Consider the following 26,864-nt stretch of genomic DNA (forward strand, 5'->3'; position numbering starts at 1 on the left):
CCAGGCAGAGGAGAGAGGTCCCGTAACAGAGGATCTGTCTTCATGTCAGCAGAGAATCAGTCTGCATGTCATAGCAGAGAATCAGGCTTCACGTCAGCCACCACTGCAACAGTCCATTGTCATATATTTAGGCCCAGCACCCAGGCAGAGGAGAGAGGTCCCGTAACAGAGGATCTGTCTTCATGTCAGCAGAGAATTAGTCTGCATGTCATAGCAGAGAATCAGGCTTCACGTCAGCCACCACTGCAACAGTCCATTGGCATATATTTAGGCCCAGCACACAGGCAGAGGAGAGAGGTCCCGTAACAGAGGATCTGGCTTCATGTCAGCAGAGAATCAGTCTGCATGTCATAGCAGAGAATCAGGCTTCACGTCACCCAGCACTGTAAGAGTCCATTTTCATAAATTTAGGCCCAGCACCCAGGCAGAGGAGAGAGGTCCCGTAACAGACAATCTGGCTTCATGTCAGCAGAGAATCAGTCTTCATATCATAGCAGAGAATCAGGCTTCACGTCACCCACCACTGTAACAGTCCATTTTCATAAATTTAGGCCCAGCACCCAGGCAGAGGAGAGAGGTCCCGTAACAGACAATCTGGCTTCATGTCAGCAGAGAATTAGTCTGCATGTCATAGCAGAGAATGAGGCTTCACGTCAGCCACCACTGCAACAGTCCATTGGCATATATTTAGGCCCAGCACACAGGCAGAGGAAAGAGGTCCCGTAACAGAGGATCTGGCTTCATGTCAGCAGAGAATCAGTCTGCATGTCATAGCAGAAAATCAGGCTTCACGTCAGCCACCACTGCAACATGTCCATTGTCAGATATTTAGGCCCAGCACCCAGGCAGAGGAGAGAGGTCCCGTAACAGAGGATCTGTCTTCATGTCAGCAGAGAATTAGTCTGCATGTCATAGCAGAGAATCAGGCTTCACGTCACCCAACATTGGAACAGTCCATTGGCATATATTTAGGCCCCGGCACCCAGACAGAGGAGAGGTTCATTCAACTTTGGGTAGCCTCGCAATATAATGGTAAAATGAAAATAAAAATAGGATTGAATGAGGAAGTGCCCTGGAGTCCAATAATATATGGTTAAGGGGAGGTAGTTAATGTCTAATCTGGACAAGGGACGGACAGGTCCTGTGGGATCCATGCCTGGTTCATTTTTATGAACGTCAGCTTGTCCACATTGGCTGTAGACAGGCGGCTGCGTTTGTCTGTAATGACGCCCCCTGCCGTGCTGAATACACGTTCAGACAAAACGCTGGCCGCCGGGCAGGCCAGCACCTCCAAGGCATAAAAGGCTAGCTCTGGCCACGTGGACAATTTAGAGACCCAGAAGTTGAATGGGGCCGAACCATCAGTCAGTACGTGGAGGGGTGTGCACACGTACTGTTCCACCATGTTAGTGAAATGTTGCCTCCTGCTAACACGTTGCGTATCAGGTGGTGGTGCAGTTAGCTGTGGCGTGTTGACAAAAGTTTTCCACATCTCTGCCATGCTAACCCTGCCCTCAGAGGAGCTGGCCGTGACACAGCTGCCTTGGCGACCTCTTGCTCCTCCTCTGCCTTGGCCTTGGGCTTCCACTTGTTCCCCTGTGACATTTGGGAATGCTCTCAGTAGCGCGTCTACCAACGTGCGCTTGTACTCGCGCATCTTCCTATCACGCTCCAGTGCAGGAAGTAAGGTGGGCACATTGTCTTTGTAGCGTGGATCCAGCAGGGTGGCAACCCAGTAGTCCGCACAGGTTAAAATGTGGGCAACTCTGCTGTCGTTGCGCAGGCACTGCAGCATGTAGTCGCTCATGTGTGCCAGGCTGCCCAGGGGTAAGGACAAGCTGTCCTCTGTGGGAGGCGTATCGTCATCGTCCTGCCTTTCCCCCCAGCCACGCACCAGTGATGGACCCGAGCTGCGTTGGGTGCCACCCCGCTGTGACCATGCTTCATCCTCATCCTCCTCCACCTCCTCCTCATCCTCGTCCTCCTCGTCCTCCAGTAGTGGGCCCTGGCTGGCCACATTTGTACCTGGCCTCTGCTGTTGCCAAAAACCTCCCTCTGAGTCACTTCGAAGAGACTGGCCTGAAAGTGCTAAAAATGACCCCTCTTCCTCCTCCTCCTCCTCCTCCTGGGCCACCTCCTCTTCCATCATCGCCCTAAGTGTTTTCTCAAGGAGACATAGAAGTGGTATTGTAACGCTGATAACGGCGTCATCGCCACTGGCCATGTTGGTGGAGTACTCGAAACAGCGCAACAGGGCACACAGGTCTCGCATGGAGGCCCAGTCATTGGTGGTGAAGTGGTGCTGTTCTGTAGTGCGACTGACCCGTGCGTGCTGCAGCTGAAACTCCACTATGGCCTGCTGCTGCTCGCACAGTCTGTCCAGCATGTGCAAGGTGGAGTTCCACCTGGTGGGCACGTCGCATATGAGGCGGTGAGCGGGAAGGCCGAAGTTACGCTGTAGCGCAGACAGGCGAGCAGCAGCAGGATGTGAACGCCGGAAGCGCGAACAGACGGCCCGCACTTTATGCAGCAGCTCTGACATGTCGGGGTAGTTGTGAATGAACTTCTGCACCACCAAATTCAGCACATGCGCCAAGCAAGGGATGTGCGTCAAATTGGCTAGTCCCAGAGCTGCAACGAGATTTCGCCCATTATCACACACCACCAGGCCGGGCTTGAGGCTCACCGGCAGCAACCACTCGTCGGTCTGTTGTTCTATACCCCGCCACAACTCCTGTGCGGTGTGGGGCCTGTCCCCCAAACATATGAGTTTCAGAATGGCCTGCTGACGTTTACCCCGGGCTGTGCTGAAGTTGGTGGTGAAGGTGTGTGGCTGACTGGATGAGCAGGTGGAAGAAGAGGAGGAGGAAGCCGAGAAGGAGGAGGTGGCAACAGGAGGCAAAGAATGTTGCCCTGCGATCCTTGGCGGCGGAAGGACGTGCGCCTAAACAGCTCTCCGCCTGGGGCCCAGCTGCCACTACATTTACCCAGTGTGCAGTTAGGGAGATATAGCGTCCCTGGCCGTGCTTACTGGTCCACGTATCTGTGGTTAGGTGGACCTTGCTACAGATGGCGTTGCGCAGTGCACACTTGATTTTATCGGATACTTGGTTGTGCAGGGAAGGCACGGCTCTCTTGGAGAAGTAGTGGCGGCTGGGAACAACATACTGTGGGACAGCAAGCGACATGAGCTGTTTGAAGCTGTCTGTGTCCACCAGCCTAAATGACAGCATTTCATAGGCCAGTAGTTTAGAAATGCTGGCATTCAGGGCCAGGGATCGAGGGTGGCTAGGTGGGAATTTACGCTTTCTCTCAAATGTTTGTGAGATGGAGAGCTGAACGCTGCCGTGTGACATGGTTGAGACGCTTGGTGACGGAGGTGGTGGTGGTGTTGGTGGTACATCCCCTGTTTGCTGGGCGGCAGGTGCCAACGTTCCTCCAGAGGCGAGAGGAAGAGGCCGAGGCGGCAGCAGCAGAAGAGGTAGCAGGGGGAGCCTGAGTGACTTCCTTGGTTTTAAGGTGTTTACTCCACTGCAGTTCATGCTTTGCATGCAGGTGCCTGGTCATGCAGGTTGTGCTCAGGTTCAGAACGTTAATGCCTCGCTTCAGGCTCTGATGGCACAGCGTGCAAACCACTCGGGTCTTGTCGTCAGCACATTGTTTGAAGAAGTGCCATGCCAGGGAACTCCTTGAAGCTGCCTTTGGGGTGCTCGGTCCCAGATGGCGGCGGTCAGTAGCAGGCGGAGTCTCTTGGCGGCGGGTGTTCTGCTTTTGCCCACTGCTCCCTCTTTTGCTACGCTGTTGGCTCGGTCTCACCACTGCCTCTTCCTCCGAACTGTGAAAGTCAGTGGCACGACCTTCATTCCATGTGGGGTCTAGGACCTCATCGTCCCCTGCATCGTCTTCCACCCAGTCTTGATCCCTGACCTCCTGTTCAGTCTGCACACTGCAGAAAGACGCAGCAGTTGGCACCTGTGTTTCGTCATCATCAGAGACATGCTGAGGTGGTATTCCCATGTCCTCATCATCAGGAAACATAAGTGGTTGTGCGTCAGTGCATTCTATGTCTTTCACCGCTGGGGAAGGGCTAGGTGGATGCCCTTGGGAAACCCTGCCAGCGGAGTCTTCAAACAGCATAAGAGACTGCTGCATAACTTGAGGCTGAGACAGTTTCCCTGGTATGCATGGGGGTGATGTGACAGACTGATGGGGTTGGTTTTCAGGCGCCATCTGTGCGCTTTCTGCAGAAGACTGGGTGGGAGATAATGTGAACGTGCTGGATCCACTGTCGGCCACCCAATTGACTAATGCCTGTACCTGCTCAGGCCTTACCATCCTTAGAACGGCATTGGGCCCCACCATATATCGCTGTAAATTCTGGCGGCTACTGGGACCTGAGGTAGTTGGTACACTAGGACGTGTGGATGTGGCAGAACGGCCACGTCCTCTCCCAGCACCAGAGGGTCCACTAACACCACCACGACCATGTCCACGTCCGCGTCCCTTACTAGATGTTTTCCTCATTGTTATGGTTCACCACAACAACAAAAATATTATTTGGCCCAATGTATTGTATTCAAATTCAGCGGGATATAAATTTGAGGCCTAGTATTTAGGCGCTGGGTGACCGGTATGGATTTAGTGACAGAATTAGACTTGGAAATGCACAGTAGCGTGTGTGTGAAGTTATTCTGAATGACCCTATGTGCACCTTAAATATTATATACCCTTTTAGGGATAGATTTCAAATAGCTGTGATATAGCAGAAACCACTAAATTATGAAATTGCTAAATTGGGAATTGTATTTCAACCCTGAACAAAAAATGTGCTTTAACGGACACTAAATAACTTGCCCAGCCACAACAGTACAGCGGTAACGACAGATGTAGCGGGATATAAATTTGAGGCCTAGTATTTAGGCGCTGGGTGACCGGTATGGATTTACTAACAGAATTAGACTTGGAAATACACAGTAGCGTGTGTGTGAAGTTATTCAGAATGACCCTATGTGCACCTTGAATATTATATACCCTTTTAGGGATAGATTTCAAATAGCTCTGATATAGCAGAAACCACTAAATTATGAAATTGCTAAATTGGGAATTGTATTTCAACCCTGAACAAAAAATGTGCTTTGACGGACACTAAATAACTTGCCCAGCCACAACAGTACAGCGGTAACTACAGATTTAGCGGGATATAAATTTGAGGCCTAGTATTTAGGCGCTGGGTGACCGGTATGGATTTAGTGACAGAATTAGACTGGGATATGGCCAAAAAATAAACAGACTATTGCTGGTTAAATGCACTTGGTGTGACAGCTTCACCCTGATGTAGGCTTTAGCCAAAAAACAACCACACCATTGAGGGTTAAATGCACTTGGTGACAGGCGCAGCTTGCCCCTGATGTAGTATATGGCCAAAAAATGAACAGACTATTGCTGGTTAAATGCACTTGGTGTGATAGCTTGACCAACCACACTACTGAGGATTAAATGCACTTGGTGACGGGCGCAGCTTGCCCCTGATGTAGTATATGGCCAAAAAATAAACAGACTATTGCTGGTTAAATGCACTTGGTGTGACAGCTTCACCCTGATGTAGGCTTTAGCCAAAAAACAACCACACCATTGAGGGTTAAATGCACTTGGTGACAGGCGCAGCTTGCCCCTGATGTAGTATATGGCCAAAAAATAAGCAGACTATTGCTGGTTAAATGCACTTGGTGTGACAGCTTCACCCTGATGTAGGCTTTAGCCAAAAAACAACCACACCATTGAGGGTTAAATGCACTTGGTGACAGGCGCAGCTTGCCCCTGATGTAGTATATGGCCAAAAAATAAACAGACTATTGCTGGTTAAATGCACTTGGTGTGACAGCTTCACCCTGATGTAGGCTTTAGCCAAAAAACAACCACACCATTGAGGGTTAAATGCACTTGGTCGCAGCTTGTGCTGGCGCACCACAAGACACAAAATGGCCGCCGATCACCCCAGAAAAAAGTGACTGACAAACGGTCTGGGCAGCCTAAAAACAGTGAGCAATTGAATTTCAGCAGCTCAATGATGCACAGCTGCAGATCGATCGATTAATCAAGTCCTTTGGAGGAGTTAATCTGCCTAATCTCGCCCTACTGTCGCAGCCGCAACCTCTCCCTACGCTAATCAGAGCAGAGTGACGGGCGGCGCTATGTGACTCCAGCTTAAATAGAGGCTGGGTCACATGGTGCTCTGGCCAATCACAGCCATGCCAATAGTAGGCATGGCTGTGACGGCCTCTTGGGGCAAGTAGTATGACGCTTGTTGATTGGCTGCTTTGCAGCCTTTCAAAAAGCGCCAAGAAAGCGTCACAAAAGCGCCAAGAAAGCGACGAACACCGAACCCGAACCCGGACTTTTACGAAAATGTCCGGGTTCGGGTCCGTGTCACGGACACCCCAAAATTCGGTACGAACCCGAACTATACAGTTCGAGTTCGCTCATCCCTACTAATGACCTATCCTCCAGGTAGGTCATAAGTATCTAATTGGTAAGGGTCCAACACCCGGGCCCCCACGCCGATCAGCTGTTTGAGAAGACACTGGTGCTCACAGTAGTGCCACAGCCTTCTCTCTGTTCACCAAGCACAGCGCCGTCCATTTGTGCTTGGTATTGCAGCCCAGCCCATTCACGTCAATGGGGCTAAGTGTAGCATAGGCCATGTGACCAATGAACATGACGTCACATGGCCTAGACCAGGGATGGGCAAACTGCGGCTCTCCAGCAGTTGTAAAACTACAACTCCCAGTATACCCAGTCTGCCTACATCTATCAGCCTACAGCAGGGCATGATGGGATTTGTAATTTTACAACAGCTGGAGAGCAGCAGTTTGCCCATCCCTGGCCTAGACAATGCAGCAACAAGGCTGCGACTCTATTAAGAGTGCCAGTGACTTCTCAAGCAGCTGGTGGGGGGCCCTGGGTGTCAGCACCCCACTGATCAGATACTGATGACTGATTCAAGGATAGGACATCAGTGCAAGAATATCTAAAAAGCCTTTTAACCTATATAAACTTACAAATGGCCTATTCTTCTACATTAAAAGAACATTAAAACATGGTCACAGAAGGAACAGTGGATGGTTTAAAAAAAAGACAAATAGGTAGATGAATGCTTATGAAAATGGGTAGAATTCTGGTTTCTCCTTCCCCTTCCCTTAACTCCTTCCTGACCAGCGGCGTAATAGTACGGCGCAGCGGGACGTGACTTTCCACTCAGCACCGTACTATTACGTTGGTCTGATCGGGCAGGTGCAGGAGCTGCGCGCGCGCGATCAGCGTCAGGGGTCCGGCAGTGACTGATAGCCGGACCCCTGCTGTATGCGCCGACATTGGTGAAAACACAGATGCCAGCGTATTAACCTTTGATGTGCCGCGATCCGCGCTGACCTCGGCACGTGTGATGTATGGGTGGAGGGAGAGAGCTTCCATCTGGTCCGAGCGCTGCTGTGATGGGGACTCGATGGCGGGGAAGGCAGCCCAATGCCTTCCTTAGGCATCATGGCTGTCTTCCATGTAACCCTGTGAGATCCAGCCTCATACACTTACAGCCAATGCATCACAATACAGAAGTATTGTAATGCATTGTAAAGGGGTTCAGACCCCCAAAAGTTGAAATTCCCAGAGTAGGGCCAAAAATAAAGTTAAAAATATAAAGTTTCTCCCAAAAAATTAAGAGTTTCAAGTTAAAAAAAGCGTATTTTTCCCAAAATAAAGTAAACAGTAGACATATTAAAAAGAACAGTAGACATATTAGGTATCGCCACGTCCGTATCGACCGGCTCTATAAAAGTATCACATGACCTAAGCCCTCAGAGGAACACCGTCAAAAACATAAAATAAAAACTGTGCTAAAAAACATTTTTGGGTCACCTTACATGATTAAAGCGATCAAAAAGGCATATGCCTCTCAAAATAGTACAAATCTAACCGTCACCTCATCCCACAAAAAATGTGCCCCTACCTAAAACAATCGCCCCAAAGATTAAAAAAACTATGGTTCTCAGGCTATGTAGACATGATAAACATGATTTTTTTGTTTCAAAAATGCTTTTATTGTGTTAAATGTGAAAAGTTGACATGTTAGGTATTGCCGCATTCGTAACAACCTGCTCTTTAAAAATACCACATGATCTAACCCCTCAGGTGAACACTGTAAAAAAACGGTGTAAGAAAAGTCATTTTTTGTCACCTTACGTCACAAAAAGTGTAATAGCAAGCTTTAAAAAAGTCATATGCACCCCAAAATAGTGCTAATCAAACCGTCATCTCATCCCATAAAAATGACACCCTACCTAAGACAATTGCCCAAAAACTAAAAAAAAAACTTTGGCTCTCCAACTATGGAGACACTTTTATTGTTTTAAAAATGATATTATTGTGTAAAACTTAAATAAATTTACAATCAGTATACATAATAGGTATTTCTGCATCCGTAAGAACCTGCTGTATAAAAATATCACATGACCTAACCCCTCAGATGAACACCGTAAAAAAATAAAAATCAAAAGTGTCAAAAAAAAATTTTTTGGTCATCTTACATTACAAAAAGTGTAATACTAAGTGATCAAAAATACATACGTACCCTATAATAGTACCAATCAAACCGTTATCTCATAGCGAAAAAAAATTAGCCCCTACATAAGACAGTTGCCCAAAAAATAAAGCAAACTATAGCTTTCAAAATATGGAGACACAAAAATGTATTTTTCAAAAATTCTTTAATATGCAAAACCAAAAAAAAGTAGTCATACCGTATCTGGTATTGTCGAGTCTGTAACAACCTGCTCTATAAAAACACCAAATGTTCTAAGCTGTCAGATGAACATTGTAAATAGCAAAAAATAAAAACTGTGCCAAAACAGCTATTTGCCTCACAAAAAGTGTACTATAGAGCAACTAAAAATCATATGTACCCTAAAATAGTACCAACAAAACTGCCACCTTATACTGTAGTTTCCAAAATAGGGTCAGTTTTTGGAGTTTCTACTCTAGGGGTGCATCACTAACAAAAATATTGAGTTTTGTTAGTGGAAAAAATTTATTCAAATGGAAAATCTGCCAAAAAAGTGAAATTCAGAAATTTCATCTCTATTTTCCATTCACTCTTGTGGAACACCGAAAGGGTTAACAAAGTTTTCAAAATTAATTTTGAATACCTTGAGGGGTGTAGTTTCTAAAATGGGGTAAATGTTTGGGTGGTTTCTATTATGTAAGCCTCACAAAGTGACTTCAGACCTGAACTGGCCCTTAAAAGGTCGGTTTTGGAAATTTTCAGAAAAATTTCAAGATTTGCTTCTAAACTTCTAAGCCTTCTAACGTCCCCAAAAAATAAAATGGCATTCACAAAATGATCCAAACATGAAGTAGACCTATGGGAAATGTAAATGAATAACTATTTTGGAGTTATTACTATCTATTATAGAAGTAGAGAAATAGAAATTTGGAAATTTAGTAATTTTTCCAAATTTTGGGTAATTTTTTATTTTTTTTATAAATAAAAATGAAATATTTTGATTCAATTTTACCACTGTCATGAAGTACAATATGTGATGAGAAAACAATCTCAGAATGGCTTGGATAAGTAAAAGCGTTTTAAAGTTATTACCACATAAAGTGACACATGTCAGATTTGCAAAAAAAAGGCCTGGGCAGGAAGGTGAAAACTGGCCTGGGGTTGAAAGGGTTAATTCACACCCCTTTCCATCCACTGGATGAACTTCATGGACCTATGTCTTCTTTTTCAACCATACTATGTACAGTAACCTACAATCAAAGTTCAAATACAAAAACAAAACTTCTTTAGTTTTTCTAACCCAACACTTTTAGTAAAACCACAAAACAAAATGAAAAATAATTGATGATACAGCACAAAGAAAATCAAATGGTGAGTAATTAACATAAAAACACACAGTTAATAGATTTTACTTCTAGGGGAGGATGTGATGACTTACAGAAGCATCATACAGCGGTACGGATAATAATAATACTTATGTTTACGCACAGTGACATTTTCATTATGACAAAAACATGTGTGTTCATTATTTGCCACAAAACATTACTGAACGTCTGAAACAGTCTTACCTTGATGTGATTGAGTTGTAAGGCATTCTTTGCAAAGAATTTGATAAAGTGGTTGATCCATTGCAGGCTGTTTTCTTTGTCGTGCTGACTGTCTTCTCTCAAATAATATACTAATTTGATTGCTTTGGCTTCTTTCACAGTACTGTCTGAATTCAGTGTCACTCCACCCAGGTATGTTCCTATGAACGCTCTATTTTGAAACATGGGGTAACTTATAGGTATTGTCTCTATCAGACTCACATTACCTTCTACTGCAGATAAGAGCGGATTTGCTGTAATACATTTTTGTCCCTGGACCTCTGCACATATTTGCTGAAATGCGAGCGTTGCATTAGCTGCAAGTCCTATCACTGTGAAGTTCTGCACCATCTCATCCAGCTGCACAAGCTCCTTGAACGTGTTAACATTTATGACATTATCAGACGTGCTGACTGCTATGAGAGAGACAAAAGAACCTTCTGTGTACAGTCGCTGTGCAGAAAACTGCCCAGAGTCATTGGTGGGAAAACGTTTTATTACAAATTCTCGTTCTGTTTTAGCTGGACCTCCAATTGGTGTGAACTGATCCTCTATGTCGTTCGCTTTCCTCTCATGTAAAAAGTAAAAGCCGGCTCCCAACCCAGCAGATAAAACAAAAGGAATTATTAGGAACCACCAGGGGTACCTTCCCACCAGCTTACCAAGCTGACGGAAGCCAAGAGAGAGAGGTCTCTGGATACAGTCTGTGTGACACCTGCCCATTGCCAGTCTTTTGTTACCTGCAAAGAACAGAGAAAAAGTTTGCACTGTTAATATAATACATGTAGCAAACATATAACAGCAAGCAAACCTGACATACATCAGTGGCAGCACCGGATGATGAATGGTCTCATTCTCCTTTAAGCGGTTACAAGGAATAGGGAAGTGTATTATATCTGGATGACATGGTTACTAATGATCAACATTTCACAGGTAACTGCATCCAAAGATGACGGTTAAACTTTTTGTAATTCCAAATGAAAATAAAATAGAAACAAGTTCACAGGAACAGGATTTTAGGTCACCAGCCAAATTAAATAGATGACAGGCTCAGGCTATTGAACTACAATTGTTTGGTTTAAACTTTTAAAGGGAACCTGTCAGTGGCAAAGGCCATGCCAAACCGCCAGCAGTACCTTCAAGTAGCCGGCAGTGAGTTTAGAATTATGATTTTCTTACTGCATTCTGATGAGGCAGAAGTATGAAAAACGTTCTTTTATCCTCCGTCCGCGCTATTTTCCAGTCAGACCTCCTTGCTTTAAATCAAGGTAACCATGCCCCCTTCCATTGCCCCTTCTCTTGTGACTGACAGCCGGCTATTCGGTAAGAAAATTCTCATTCAAAATTCACTGCCGGCTACTTGAAAGTACTGCTGGCAGTTTGGGATGGCTTTTGCCGCTGACAGGTTCCCTTTAATGTTTTTATGGATGGTAATATTAAATACCAAATAGGTAACATATTCTCATGTAAGATAGCTGCACAACATTTCACATACAATTAAAAGAGCTGAGAAATGGGGTTCATTCTAAATTAAAGTGGTATTATACCTACTATAAATGGAAAAATAGAAGCGTTTTTGATCAAACGTGTGTCGGGCCCATCTACCAGGCGTCAAGGTGGCTTCCGCAGATGGGTATCTAACACTAATATACCGCCTCTCTTGGACTTTCCTAAGCCTACAATTTTCAGGGCAGTGTAGGAACCAGCTACATTTATACTCTGCTCAGTAGCCTTAGGCAGATGGACGTTGCTCAGTCTAAAAGAGGTGCTACCCTAGCACATTTATATTCATAGTCACAGGTGCATATCCATCAAGCAAACATGGCTGATAAAAAAATGACTGCACAACATTTCACATACAACTAATAGAGTTGAGAAATGGGGATCATTCTAAATTAAAGTGGTATTATACCTACTATAAATGGAAAAATAGAAGCTCTTTGTGCACCTTTTTGATCAAACGTGTGTTGGGCCCATCTACCAGGTGTCAAGGTGGCTTCCGCAGATGGGTATCTAACACTAATATACAGCCTTTCTTGGATTTACCTAAGCCTACAATTTTCAGGACAGTGTAGGAACCAGCAGTGGTGGATTACAATAGGGACGTTCGGGTCGGCAGCCCTGGGCCCAGCACCGCTGGGGGGCCCAACGCCGACCCAAACGCCCACATACTGCGGCGGGGCACGGGAGCGCATAGCTCCCTTTCCCGTCACCTATCACCACCATGCGCTTCACGCCTAATAGGCCTGAGGCCTATGCGGTAGTGAAATCCCGGCGCAGGCGTGCATGATGACGTCACTTATCACGCGCCTCTGTCGGGACACAGCACATTGACGTGTGCACGCCTGCCTCATCCCGGCCTTCATCTGCGAGCAAGTACTCTCAAATATTGTTCACAAATCTGTCTAAGGCCCCATGCACACGGCCGTGTTTCACAGCCGTGTGCGGGCCGTGGAACCGCGGCCTGGATCCCTCCTGAGAGCAGGAGCGCGCGGCGTCACTGGTTGCTATGACGCCGTGCGCTCCCTGCTGCCGCCGCAATACAGTAATACACTGGTATGATCTATACCAGTGTATTACTGTACTGTGCCGGCAGCAGGGAGCGCACAGCGTCATAGCAACCAGTGACGCCGTGCGCTCCTGCTCTCAGGAGGGATCCAGGCCGCGGTTCCACGGCCCGCACACGGCTGTGAAACACGGCCGTGTGCATGGGGCCTAAATCTGTGTTAGTAAGCACTTCTCCTTTGCCGAGATAATCCATCCCACCTCACAGGTGTGGCATATCAAGGTGCTGATTAGACAGAATGAATAATGCACAGGTGTGCCTCAGACTGCCCACAATAAAAGACCACTCTGAAAAGTGCAGTTGGATCACACAGCACAATACCACAGATGTTGCAACGTTTGAGGGAGCGTGCAATTGGCATGCTGACTGCAGGAATGTCTACCAGAGCTGTTGTCCATGCAGTGAATGTTCATTTCTATACCATAAGCCATCTCCAAAGGTGTTTCAAAGAATTTGGCAGTACATCCAACCGGCCTCACAACCGCAGACCACGTGTAACCACACAAGCCCAGGACCTCCACATCTAGCATGTTCACCTCCATGATCATCTGAGACCAGCCACCCAGACAGCTGTAGCAAAAATTGGTTTGCATAACCAAAGAAATTCTGCACAAACTGTCAGACACCATCTCAGGGAAGCTCATCTGCATGCTCGTCGTCCTCATCAGGGTCTGGATCTGACTACAGTTCGTTGTCGTAATCGACTTGAGTGGTCAAATGCTCACATTCGATGGCGTCTGGCACGTTGGAGAGGCGTTCTGTTCACTGATTTTTCTGTTCAGGGCAGATGGCAGACAGCGTGCGTGGCGTCGTGTGGGTGAGCGGTTTGCTGACTTCAACGTTGTGGATCGAGTGGCCCATGGTGGCGGTGGGGTTATGGTATCGGCAGGCGTATGTTATGGACAACGAACACAGGGGCATTTTATTGATGGCATTTTGAATGCACAGAGATACCGTGACGAGATCCTGAGGCCCATTGTTGTGCCATTCATCCATGACCATCACCTCATGTTGCAGCATGATAATGCACGGCCCCATATTGCTAGGATCTGTACACAATTTCTTGAAGCTGGAAACATCCCAGTTCTTGCATGGCCAGTATACTCACCGGACATGTCACCCATTGAGCATGTTTGGGATGCTCTGGATCGGCGTATACAACAGCGTGTTCCAGTTCCTGCCAATATTCTGCATTCCACAGGCCACAATCAACAACCTGATCAACTCTATGTAATGGAGAGGTGTTGCACACCAGATACTGACTGGGTTTCTGACCCCCCCCCCCCCCAATATTGCACACCTTGCAATATTCATGCTGTGTAATCAGCACCTTGATATGCCACACCTGTGAGGTGGGATGGATTATCTCAGCGAAGGAGAAGTGCTCACTAACACAGATTCAGACAGATTTGTGAACAATATTTGAAAAAAATGGTTCTTTTGTGTATGTAGAAAATGTTTCAGATCTTTGACGAATCACTATAATAATATAACTATATTCTAAATATTCGCGAATTCTTGAAGTGCCGATATTCACAATTAATATTCGCTATTACACTATAATGGACATGTAGCAGAGCTGTGTGTGCAATGTGTATATAGTAAACTATCTTTTTAACCTGTTACGGACACAAGGACTGTGGGCGGTGATCGGAACAGGGTGCCTGCTCAAATCATTGAGCAGGAACCTTGGTACAATGCCCAGAGGGGGTCCTGTGACCCCCCCCCCCCCCGTGTTGGCAATAGCAGCAAACCGCAGGTCAATTCAGACCTGCGGTTTGCTGCGTTTCCGGGTTATTCGGGTCTCTGGTGACCCGATAACCCAGAATAGGAAGGTGATCGGTGGTGTTATAATACATCACCAATCACCCTCCTGCGATCCTGAGAGGTGGCGGTCAGGCCACCTCTCAGGATAGCTTCGGATTGGCCGGCTGGGCAGGTGGGCGGGCAGAGCGGCAGTTTTGAATTGCTGGAGCTCCTCTCCCCGCTCATACAGGTCCATGGAGCGGGAGAGGAGCTCGGCTGTACTGTAAGTTTTTTTGTGCCATCAGGCACAAATCAGTGTATTTTGGAGAGGTAGGGAGAGGTAGAATAGGCAGGGATAGTGAGGGAGAGTTAGGGGGGGGGGGGAAGTTTTTATATAGCAGTTTAGCACCCGGATCAGGTGTCTTGGGTCCACAACACTCACCCCAGGGGTGCTGAAGCTTGACCCCCCCTGCCCCCAAAAAAACACATTTTTGGAGGTGCCAGATCCACGTCCGCTTGTGGGACTGGGTGGAAAATTCAACGCGGCCTTACTACCCACCCCCTCCAGGTACCTATCCCCAGGGGTGAGACCAGTGCCCTTACCAGTGGAAACCTGTTGCTGGGAGGAGTTTATCTCTCTGATCAAGTCCTCAAGCCATATAATGCCATGCGCAAAACCCTTGCATGGTACAAAAAAGTTGCGGTCTACTTGGTACAGGTTGCCTTGTACAACTCTTTTGTGCTGTCCCGGAGTGCTGGCAACACAGGAAAATTCCTGCTGTTCTATGAGGCAGTCCTCAAGGACCTCATCTTTTCTGACCGGGAAAGAGCAGGCTGGAGTACCTCGGGAAGGCACCCGGATCGTCCCTGGCCAACACTTTCCGGGTGTGGTCTCCCATACTGGAAAGAAGGGACAGTCCATAAAAAAGTGCAGAGTGTGTCACAGGAGAGGGATACGGAAGGACACCACCACTCAGTGTGACACGTGCCCCAATCATCCTCTGCATTGACGGTTGGTTAAGGGAGTCCCACACTTCCATGGAGTAGTAAATTTATGATCCCGTTCCCCAATTTTAATTCCATTTAGCCACTGACAATCGAAACAAAACTATGGTACTCAGATTTGAGATACTAAAACAAAAATATTTTTTTTTCAAAAATATTATTTTGTAAAACTAAAATAAATAAAAAAGTAGACATATTAGGTATCGCCGCATCCGTAAGAATCTGCTCTATAAAAATACCTCATGACCTAACCCCTCAGATGAACACGGTCAAAAAAAAATTAAATTAAAACGGTGCAAAATGTTTTATTTTATTGTCACCTTACATCACAAAAAGTGTAGAAAGCAAGCGATAAAAAAGTCATATGCCCCCCAAAATAGTGCCAATAAAACAGTCCTCCCATCCCACAAAAAATTAGCCCCTACCTAAGATAATCGGCTAAAAACAAAAAAAAAACTGACTCAGACTATGGAGATACTAAAATGTTTTTTTTATTATTATAAAAGGATAATATAGTGTAAAACCTAAATAAAATTAAACAAAGTAGACATATTAGGTATCGCCGCGTCCATAAGAATATTCTCTATAAAAATACCCCATGACCTATCCCCTCAGATGAACATGGTCAAAAAAATAAAATAAAAACAGGGACAAAACAGCAATTTTTTGGCAAATTTTCCATTTTAAACCGTTTTTTCCAGTAACAAAGCAAGGGTTAACAGCCCAAAAAAACTCAATATTTATTACCCTGATTCTGCAGTTTACAGAAACATATGTGGTCGTAAACTGTTGTATGACCAAACGGAAGGGCGCAGAAGGAAAGGAACGCCGTATGGTTTCTGGAAGGCAGATTTTGATGGCCTTTTTTTTTGGCACCATGTGCCATTTGAAGAACCCCTGGTTCATCCCTAGAGTAGAAACTCAATAAAAGTGACACCATCTAAGAAACTACACCCCTCATGGTATTCAAAACTGATTTTCAAACTTTATTAACCCTTTAGGTGTTCCTCAACAGTTTATGGCAAATGGAGAGTAAATTTCAGAATTTCTATTTTTGGTAACCTAGCCTCACAAAAATGTAATATAGAGCAACCAAAAATCATATGTACCCTAAAAATAGTCCCAACAAAACTGCCACCTTATCCCGTAGTTTTCAAAATAGGGTTACTTTTATGGAGTTTCTACTCTAGGGGTGCATCAGGGGGGCTTCAAATGGGACATGGTGTAAATAAACCAGTCCAGCAAAATCTGCCTTCCAAAAACCACACGGCGCACCTTTCCCCCTACGCCCTACCGTGTGCCCATACAGTAGTTTACAGCCACATATGGGATATTCCTGCAAACTACAGAATCAGGGCAATGAATATTGAGTTTTGTTTGGCTGTTAACCCTTACTTTGTTACTGGAAAAGATTGATTAAAATTTAAAATTTCCCAAAAATTTAAATTCTGAAATTTCATCTCCATTTGCCAATAACTCTTGTGGAACACCTAAAGGGTTAACAAAGTTTGTAAAATCAGTTTTGAATACCTTGAGGGGTGTAGTTGCCTAGATGGTGTCACTTTTATGGAATTTCTACTCTAGGGGTGCATCAGGGGGGCTTCAAATGGGACATGGTGTAAATAAACCAATCCAGCAAAATCTGCCTTCCAAAAATCACAAGGCACACCTTTCCCTCTATGCCCTACCGTGTGTCCGTACAGTAGTTTACGACCACATATGGGGTGTTTCTGCAAACTACGGAATCAGGGCAATAAATTTAGAGTTTTGTTTGGCTGTTAACCCTTGGTTTGTTACTGGAAAAAAAATAGATTAAAATGGAAAATGTGGCAAAAAAATCGAAATTCTGAAATGTTATCTCCATTTGCCATTAACTCTTGTGGAACACCTAAAGGGTTAACAACGTAAAATCAGTTTTAAATACCTTGAGGGGTGTAGTTTCTAGAATGGGGTCATTTTTGGGTGGGTTCTATTATGTAAGCCTCACAAAGTGACTTCAGACCTGAACTGGTCCTTAAAAAGTGGGTTTTTGAAAGTTTCTGAAAAATTTCAAGATTTGCTTCTAAACTTCTAAGCCTTCTAACATCCCTAAAAAATAAAATGTAATTTCCAAAATGATCCAAACATGAAGTAGACATATAAGGAATGTAAAGTAATAACTATTTTTGTAGGTATTACTATGTATTATAGAAGTAGTGAAATTGAAACTTGGAAATTTGCTAATTTTTCCAAATTTTTGGTAAATACAGTTTTGGTAAATTTTGTATTTTTTTCATAAATGAAAATGATTTTTTTTTACTCCATTTTACCAGTATCATGAAGTACAATATGTGACGAAAAAATAGTCTCAGAATGGCCTAGATAAGTCAAAGCCTTTTAAAGTTATCACCACATAAAGTGACACTTGTCAGATTTGCAAAAAATGGCCTGGTCCTTAAGGTGAAAATAAGGAGTTAATGGGCATGTGGTAGAGCTGTGCATGTTATGTATATAGTAGTGTCAGGTGGGCCCTGTGTAAGGCAGCGTCAGGTACACCTCTAAATAGTTAAGAGGAGTATTTTTACTCTTCTGGAAAAATTGTAGTGCGACCTCTGGTCTACATATTAATCAGTAGTGGCAGGCAGCCCCAGCTTTCTGCTGGCAAGTGCAGCTGCCTGCGGCTTCAATAGATAGAGCAGAGCTACCCAGACATACAGAAGGTGGTGAAATGATCTTGATCATCTCGCCACCTAACTTGCCCTGCAGTGATTCTGGGGGCTTTTGCTGCCATTTTTCAGTGGGCGGCAGGACCCACCTCTTGATACATGTGGTGCGGTGCCTGCACTTCCTTCTCTCTCCCTGCGCTGCAAGCACGCTGCATCCTCACAGAGCTCTGCCGGCCGCCATATTCTAGAGTGTGGTGGTCATCACAGGCTGCCGCTAGTCCCCCAAGACAGTATTATATAATATACGTAAATCTATAGTTTAATAAAAATATAATTTCACATTTTACTGCATTCCCCTCTGTATATTGCAACTCCTAGTATGCCCTGTGAGATGCAAACCTTCAGGACCTGCTGGGAGTTGTAGTCTTCCTGCAACATGCTGTCATTTTATATCATGAGTATGATTGCATGCTACAAAAATTAGAATAAAAATTGCTAAAAAAGTCATACACACTCCAACATACTGTATCAATATAGTACAGATCGTCCACTCAAAAAATGAGTCCTCACACAGCTCTGTAGACATAAATGTAAAAAAATGCAGTATTTTTTGTTTCATTTTGTGCTTTAGTAGTTTTTTTTTTGTATTAACCTGTAAGATACCTAGGTTTCAAGTAAAAAAATAACAAAGAAAACGCAGCTTTCCCATAATAAAGTCATATAAAATTATAAATAACAGAAAAAAAAAAAAAACATATATATTAGGTATTGCTGCATCTGTAACGACGCTCTATAAAATTATCACACAATCTATCCCTTCAGGTAATTGCCACAAAAAAAACTAAATAAAAACAGTGCCAAAACAAAGTCTAATGCCAAGCAATCTAAAAATTGTATGTACTCTGAAATGGTACCAATCAAACTGTCACCTCATCCTGCAAAAAACAAGCTCCTACATAAGACAATCGCCCCAAAAATGTAAAAAATATGGCTTTCAGAAAATGGTAAAACAAAAAGATATTTTTCACTGTGTGAAACTTAAAGGCCCCTTTCACACGGGCGAATATTCTGCGCGGATGAGATGCGTGAGTTGAACGCATCGCACCCGCACTGAATCCCGACCCATTCATTTCTATCGGGCTGTTCACATGAGTGGTGATTTTCACGCATCACTTGTGCATTGCGTGAAAATCGCAGCATGCTCTATTTTGTGCGTTTTTCACGTAACGCAGGCCCCATAGAAATGAATAGGGTTGCGTGAAAATCGCAAGCATCCGCAAGCAAGTGCGGATGCGGTGCGATTTTCACGCACAGTTGCTAGGAGACGATCGGGATGGAGACCCGATCATTATTATTTTCCCTGATAACATGGTTATCAGGGAAAATAATAGCATTCTGAATACAGAATGCATAGTAAAATAGTGCTGGAGGGGTTAAAAATTTTTTTTTTTTTACTCACCTTAATCCACTTGATCGCGCAGCCGGCATCTCTTTTGTCTTCTTTCTTTGCTGTGTGCAGGAACAGAACCTGTGGTGACGTTACTCCGGTCATCACATGATTATTTACCATGGTGATGGATCATGTGATGGACCATGTGATGACCAGAGTGATGTCATCACAGGTCCTGTTCCTGCACACAGCAAAGAAAGAAGACAGAAGAGATGCCGGCTGCGCGATCAAGTGGATTAAGGTGAGTTAAATTTATTTTTATTTTTTTAACCCCTCCAGCGCTATTTTACTATGCATTCTGTATTCAGAACGCTATTATTTTCCCTTATAACCATGTTATAAGGGAAAATAATACAATCTACAGAACACCGCTCCCAAGCCCGAACTTCTGTGAAGAAGCTCGGGTTTGGGTACCAAACATGCAGATTTTTCTCACGCGAGTGCAAAACGCATTACAATGTTTTGCACTCGCGCGGAAAAATCGCACTCACCAAGCGGTCTCCCCATAGAAGTGAATGGGAGTGCACTGCCCGACGGCAATAGCCGAGCCAGCGCATGGCTATTTGTTGCGGCACCGCTTTTTGGGCTCTGTTCTCAATATAGGTGTGGGTCCCAGCGGTGTGACCCGCACCTATAAGATAATTGGGAGCATATGCTAGCAATATGCCCCCATTCTCTGAGGTGAGACAATCCCTTCAATAGAAATAAAAATAATAGACATATTAGGCATCGCTGCGTCTGTAACGACCTGCTTTATAAAAATGCCATGACCTATCCCCTCAGGTGAATGCCATAAAAAAAATAACATTTTTTGGTCCCCTTGCCCCCAAAAAGTGGAATATTGAACAATCAAAAATGATATGCACCCAAAAAATGCAACAATAAATATGTCAACTCTTCATGCAAAAAAGGAGCCCCCTACACAAGATCATTGGCAGAAAAATAAAAAATATATTGCTTTTAGAAATGGAAACATGATAAAAAAAAAATATTATCATGTAAAAAAGAAAAAAAAGATAGACATATCGTCACAGTGTAGTTTACTGTGACACGGGTTACAGAGTTGCTCGCTTTAGTAGCTCTTGGGCGTAATGGCTGCGGTGGATGCCGTGTAGGCTGATTACCTGATAAACAAACAAAATGCTCATTCATCGGGTACTGTAATTTAATCATCTGTGCGCACATAAAAATAATCATTTACTGGAAGTAGATTGTGCTGTATAATCACGATCTGCTGCTGGCAAACAATGACAGTAGGGGGGAAGTATGGGGAAGAACAATGACAGTAGTGATCACTGCTCCCCATACAATGGAGATAACTGCATGTACCGTATTTTTTGCCCCATAAGATGCACTTTTTTCCCCCTAAAATGGGGGGGGACGGGGGGGGACGCTAGTGTGTCTTATGAGGTGAATACAGGGCAAAGAAATATAAAATGTGCTTCGCATTGCTTATTCTCGGCACATCGCAGGCTGTGCTGCATAGGAACAGCAGCCTGCGATGTACCACACATCTGAGTTACCTGTGAAGAGGAAGAGCCCGCAGTGTGTACTTGCTAATGGGGACTGGCCGCGGCGTGCGCTAAGTGGTAAGGTCAGGTCTTCTGTAGCTGGTGTAGAGACCGGCCGGCCCTGTCTGGTGCAGATTTGCGGTGAGAACGTTGGTGGGAGCGCGGGAGCAGGCAGATAAGGGGTACAATGCATGAGCACTGATGAGAGAACTGATAAGAGGATGAGGGGCTGATGAGGGGCTGGGGGGGTGATGAGAGACTGAGGGGCTGATGAGAGGCTAGGGGACTGATGAGAGGCTAGGGGGCTGATGAGAGGCTAGGGGGCTGATGAGAGGCTAGGGGGCTGATGAGAGGCTAGGGGGGTGATGAGAGACTGAGGGGCTGATGAGAGGCTAGGGGGGTGATGAGAGACTGAGGGGCTGATGAGAGGCTAGGGGACTGATGAGAGGCTAGGGGGCTGATGAGAGGCTAGGGGGCTGATGAGAGGCTAGGGGGCTGATGAGAGGCTAGGGGGCTTATGAGAAGCTGGGGGCTGATAAGAGGATAGAGTTCTAATGATAAGATGCATGGGGGCTGATCTGAGGTCTGAATGGGGGTCTCATTTATATTGGGGCTCTTATCTGAGGTCTGATTGGGGGTCGTTCACTTTGGGGTCTGAGCTGAGATCTGATTGGGGTCTGATCTGAGGTCTTATTGTGGTCTTATTAACATTGGGGGGTCTGATTGGGGCTGTCAGCTGAGGTCCAATTAATATTAGGGATCTGATTGATGGTCTGACCTTAGGTCTAATGGAAAAAATATATATCTTATTGTCCTCTGCTAAAACCTAGGTGCGTCTTATGGGCCGGTGCGTCTTATAGGGTGAAAAAAATGGTAAACACAGATTTCTCCTCCGTTACAGAGCAGGCAATTGTTGGGAAGGAACTCTTCCTTCCTAATAATCTCCTGCTCTGTCGCCATGTGTTAAGGGACCTTAACAGATTAGGTTATCGATGAGTTGCTTAATGAGAAACAATTTGATATAGTGTAGTGCATAATACTGTTCTGTTTTGCACACTGTATTGAGTGCTAAACGGCAAATATTCATGTGCATGAGCACGAAAAATGAACAAGTAATAATTTTAATAATTTCTACCGGTGGGCCCCAGGCACCCCACTCTGACACTGGATGCACCCCAAGTATTTAGTCTCCTCTAATCCTATCATGCATTTCTTTGGGTTAGTGGTCAGTCCAGCCTTCCTAAGGGAGTTCATTACAGCCTGCATTTTGGGTAGATGGCTTTCCCAGTCGGTACTGTGGATGACAATATCGTCCAGGTAAGCCGACGCGTACCGACAATTTGGACGAATTACAATGTCCATGAGTTGTTGGAACGTGGCGGGGGCACCATGCAGACCAAAGGGTAACACTTTATACTGATACAGCCCTTTAAGGGGGGACAAAGGCAGTTTTCTCTTTGGCAGCCTCCATTAAGGGCACCTGCCAGTAGCCCTTTGTGAGGTCCAAAACAGAAAAATATCAGGCTCGTCCTAACCTCTTGATAAGCTCATCTACCTGGGGCATGGGATACGTATCGAACTTGGAGATTTTGTTTAGTTTGCGAAAATCGTTACAGAACCGAAACGTCCCGTCCGGATTGGGTATTAAGACTATCGGACTGGCACATTCACTTTTGGACTCCTCAATGACGTCTAGTTGCATCATTAGCTGCACTTCCTCTGCGATGGCTAGTCGCCGAGCCTCGGGTACCCGATATGGTTTTAACCAGACTTTTGCCTGAGGCTCAGTGACAATGTCATGCTGGATTATGGAAGCGCGTCCAGGGAGGTCCGAGAACACATCTGTCGACCAATGAACTCCCTGGCTTACTGAGCCTGTTTACAAGAGAGGCTGTCAGCAATTTTTACTGTGGTAACTGCTTCTCTTGCATCAGACCGAGGAGCCTGAACCTTTTCTCTTACAAAACCTGGGCGCGGGCTGTCTTCAGTAGAGGACTCCCTATCTTTCCATGGTTTTAGTAAATTCACATGGTACACCTGCTCCGGCTTTCGCCGCCCCGGCTGGTGTACCTTGTAATTTACTTCTCCCACTTTCTCGAGTACCTCATAGGGCCCCTGCCACACAGCTAGGAACTTACTGTCTACGGTTGGTACCAGAACCAAAACCCAATCACCCGGGTTAAAGTTACGGAGCTTGCTCTTTATGCCTTGGAGGTGCTGGCCTTCCCTGCAGCCAGTGTATTGTCTGAACTTGTGTTTAGCATGACTGGAGGGGGTTATCACAGGTTATATTTCCCAATGTTTTGGGTGTACCCTAATTTTAAAAAATAAAAATAAATTTAAAACCAAAAAGCAGTGTAGGCTACCTCCCCCTCCTCCACCGCCGCTTCCACCTACACCGCCACATCCACCGCCTCCTCAACCTCCTACTCCATATGGACCTCATCCTCCTAGATCAAGATGATCATTTTTTATTTTTACGTATTTTATGTTATTTAAAGTCATTTCCCTATCCACATTTGTTTGCAGAGCACTTGTCATGCTCTTAACCACATTTTGCTGTCATTTGCAGCCCTCTAGCCCTTTCCGTTACATTTTTACAGCTATTTTAGTGCTCAAAAGTTTGGGTCCCCGTTGACTTCAATGGGGTTCAGATTCGGGGTCAAGTTCGGGTCCCGAACTCAAACTTTTTTGTGAAGTTTGTCTGAAACCCGTCGCACCCGAACATCCAGGTGTCCGCTCATCTCTAGTTAACACAAATCTCCTGAAATTCGGATCGAATTCCACTTTTTTAATACCATACATGTAGCAAACATATAACAGCAAGCAAACCTCACATACATCAGTGGCAGTACTGGATGATGGTTTCATTCTCCTTTAAGAGGTTTCAAGGAAGAAGGATGTGTATAATATCTGGATTACATGGTAACTAAAGATCAAATAACCATTTCACAGATAACTGCATCCAAAGATGACGGTTAATCTTTCTGTCATGAATAACAATAAAATAGAAATAAGTTCACAGCAAAAGGAATTTTGGTCACCAGCCAAATTATACAGATGACTTGATCAGGTTTCATCAGTGTTATACACCATTGTGTTATTTTCCATATTTCTCCTAGTTCTTTCTTATCTACAACAGTAATATTAGAAAAACACACAGCACATGTTGACTTCCTGAAAATAAAGCCAAATAAAAAAGACACAAAGATTTAAAGTGAAACCAAGAAGCGCACGAGTTATTTTTTATTTATCTTATGCACTCTCCCACAGTCCCAGCTACTTGAGACGGGCGCCTTCTCCTATAGTGTGCAAGCATGGCCACCTCTGCTGGATTACAGAGTGGTCATAACTAGGGAGGAGCGAAGTGGTACCTTGGAACCGAACCCGAGGTCGGGAAATAGTTTATTTTACAGTACAAATTAATTTAATTTATGAAGTTATTACCCTAAATCTCGCGATACTTTGTGAAGCAATAACTTTGGCTCATCGAAGCCAATACATTCTAATACTGTACGGAGCTCCTGCTCCGTACATTATTGGAACAAAGTTTTATGCAAATCGAATTCGGATGTTTCATCCGAAGTCGATTTGCTCATCCCTAGTCATCCCTAGTCATCCCTAGTTTGCTCATTTGCTCATCCCTAGTCATAACGAGCAGTGTATAATGTGATGGAAAAATGAATCAAGCCAGCAAAGGAGGCAATATGGACAATCACAATACATTAGTAAGTGGCTTGAATGAACTTTCTCTACATGATAAATGCCACTTACTGAAGTGAGACAACCCCTTTAAGCACCAAATAGCTTCCTGAGCATGTGGCTTCTTTGATGTTTATTAATCCAAGTAGTGTTCATCATGCTGCATCCTATGGAAACAAAAATGGATGTAAAGCTACAGAATGCAGTGGATACACGTTTTTAGACATAAAGGTCATGCTTTACAATTTGTACCTAACATTCATCTTAAATGTTTCCAGGAGTGAAAACCACAGCTGTAGCTCAGATACAAGGGAGCTGCTGCACATTCATGCATCTGCGCTCTCCCACGGTCCCAGCCACCAGATAGTCTGCGCTTTTTTACTATAGTGTGCAAGCATGTCCACCTCTCCTAGACATGAACAGTGTATAATGTGATGGAAAAATGAATCAAGCCAGCAAAGGAGGCAATATGGACAATCACAATACATTAGTAAGGGCCTTGTATTTCCTTTATGTGATAAATGCCATTTCCTGAAGTGAGACAGCCTGTTTATCAGTGGCGTACATACAGGGGTCGCAGAGGTCGCTGTTGTGACCGGCACTCCAGGGGGCCCGGCTGCCTGTGGACCCCTGGCCCTGCCCTGCTGTAGTGCTGTGTGTACCCGGTGGCCAGTGCTCCTCATGCCCGCCCCCCAGTGCTCCTTGTGCCCACCCCTTTAATATACTTACCCTCCCCAGCCGCCGCTTCACTGTCCTGAGCGCCTACAGCATCAGGACGTTGTGCACGCACTATGACCTGCTGCTGCACTCTGTCAGGTGGCGATGCTCCGCTGGCTGGGAAGACAGACAGAGAGATGCGGAGCACGACTTCTGCCAGAGGCCCGAAGAGGAAGAATAGCCCCGCGGAGCAGAACAGGTAAGTATTGGGGCCTGGGGGAATGGGGATTACTCTGGGCTTCCGCAGCTGATTGATGTGAGCCGATGGGGGCTGAGTGGGGGTCTTTGGGCTGATCTGAGGTCTGATAGGGGCTGAATGGGGGACCTAGGGGTCTTTGAGCTAATCTAAATTTTGATGGGGCGGAGTGGGGGACTTTGGGCTGATCTGAGGTCTGATGGGGCTGAATGGGGGTCCCATGAGGGTATTTGGGTGATCTGAGGTCTGATGGGGGCTGAGTGGGGTTCTGATGATGATTGGGGTCTTTGGGCTGCTCTGGAGTCTGATGGGGGCTGACTGGGGATCTTTGGGCTGATCTGAGGTCTGATGGGGCTGAGTGGGGGTCCCATGAGGGTATTTGCGTTATCTGAGGTCTGATGGGGGCTGAGTGAGGGTCTTTGGGCTGATCTGAGGTCTGATGGGGACTGACTGGGGGTCTGATGGTGGTCTTTGGGCTGATCTGAGGTCTAATGGGGGCTTAGTGGGGGTCCTTAGGCTGATATGAGGTCTGATGGGGGCTGAGTTGGCTGATATGAGGTCTCTCTGCAGTGGCAGAGAGACTTACTGAGGCCATCAGTAACCATTTTAGTCAGATTACAGCCACTCTGCAGCTTCGGCTTTAATCTGACTGAAATGTCTGCTGCTGCCCTCAGTCTCCCTGCCACTGCTGCTCTTAGGGTGACCAGACGTCCGGTTATTAGACTCCTGGTCCGGCGCAAGGCCAGGACGGACAGCCAGAAGTCCCCCTTTTTTGTTGTTATGGATGATGGGACTGCTAGTCTGCCACTGCCCACTTGCCCAGTAGTCTGACTCTATACTACAGTCACTCACCCCACCTCGCCTCGTTCTCTCTCTCTCTGCCAGACATTTCTGCCAGCCTGAGCCAGGCCCAGGAGCAGCACTCAGCCAGCCAGAGCCCACACTGAGCCTAGCCAGCCTCCAGCATTCAGCCTTGCCAGTTGCCACTGACTTTCAGCAGGTCGATTCAGCAGCTTTCAGCCAGAACCAGCTCAGGTAAGAGTTACTATCTGGCCTTGGTATGTTCTGTATATTATTATATGTGAGCTGGCCTGGTATAAGTTATACATCTTCTGGTATATTAAGATGTATAACTTATACCAGCTGTACATATACACTCACCTAAAGAATTATTAGGAACACCTGT

At 45.4% G+C, this 26,864-nt stretch overlaps 1 protein-coding gene across 1 annotated transcript in view; it reads right to left on the reverse strand.

Moving 5' to 3' along the window:
- The window catches only part of LOC122939509 (patched domain-containing protein 3-like), a 60,368-nt gene extending 38,345 nt beyond the window's left edge, over positions 1 to 22,023 (reverse strand). The window contains exons 1-2 of the mRNA XM_044295577.1: positions 21,963 to 22,023; positions 10,123 to 10,880 (exon numbers count right to left, since the gene is read on the reverse strand). Of these exons, the coding sequence (XP_044151512.1) occupies positions 10,123 to 10,880; positions 21,963 to 22,023 (819 nt within the window). The remainder of the gene's footprint in view (positions 1 to 10,122; positions 10,881 to 21,962) is intronic.
- Positions 22,024 to 26,864: the final 4,841 nt, after the last annotated feature.

The sequence above is a fragment of the Bufo gargarizans genome, chromosome 5, assembly GCF_014858855.1.
Source record: "Bufo gargarizans isolate SCDJY-AF-19 chromosome 5, ASM1485885v1, whole genome shotgun sequence".
NCBI lineage: Eukaryota > Metazoa > Chordata > Amphibia > Anura > Bufonidae > Bufo > Bufo gargarizans.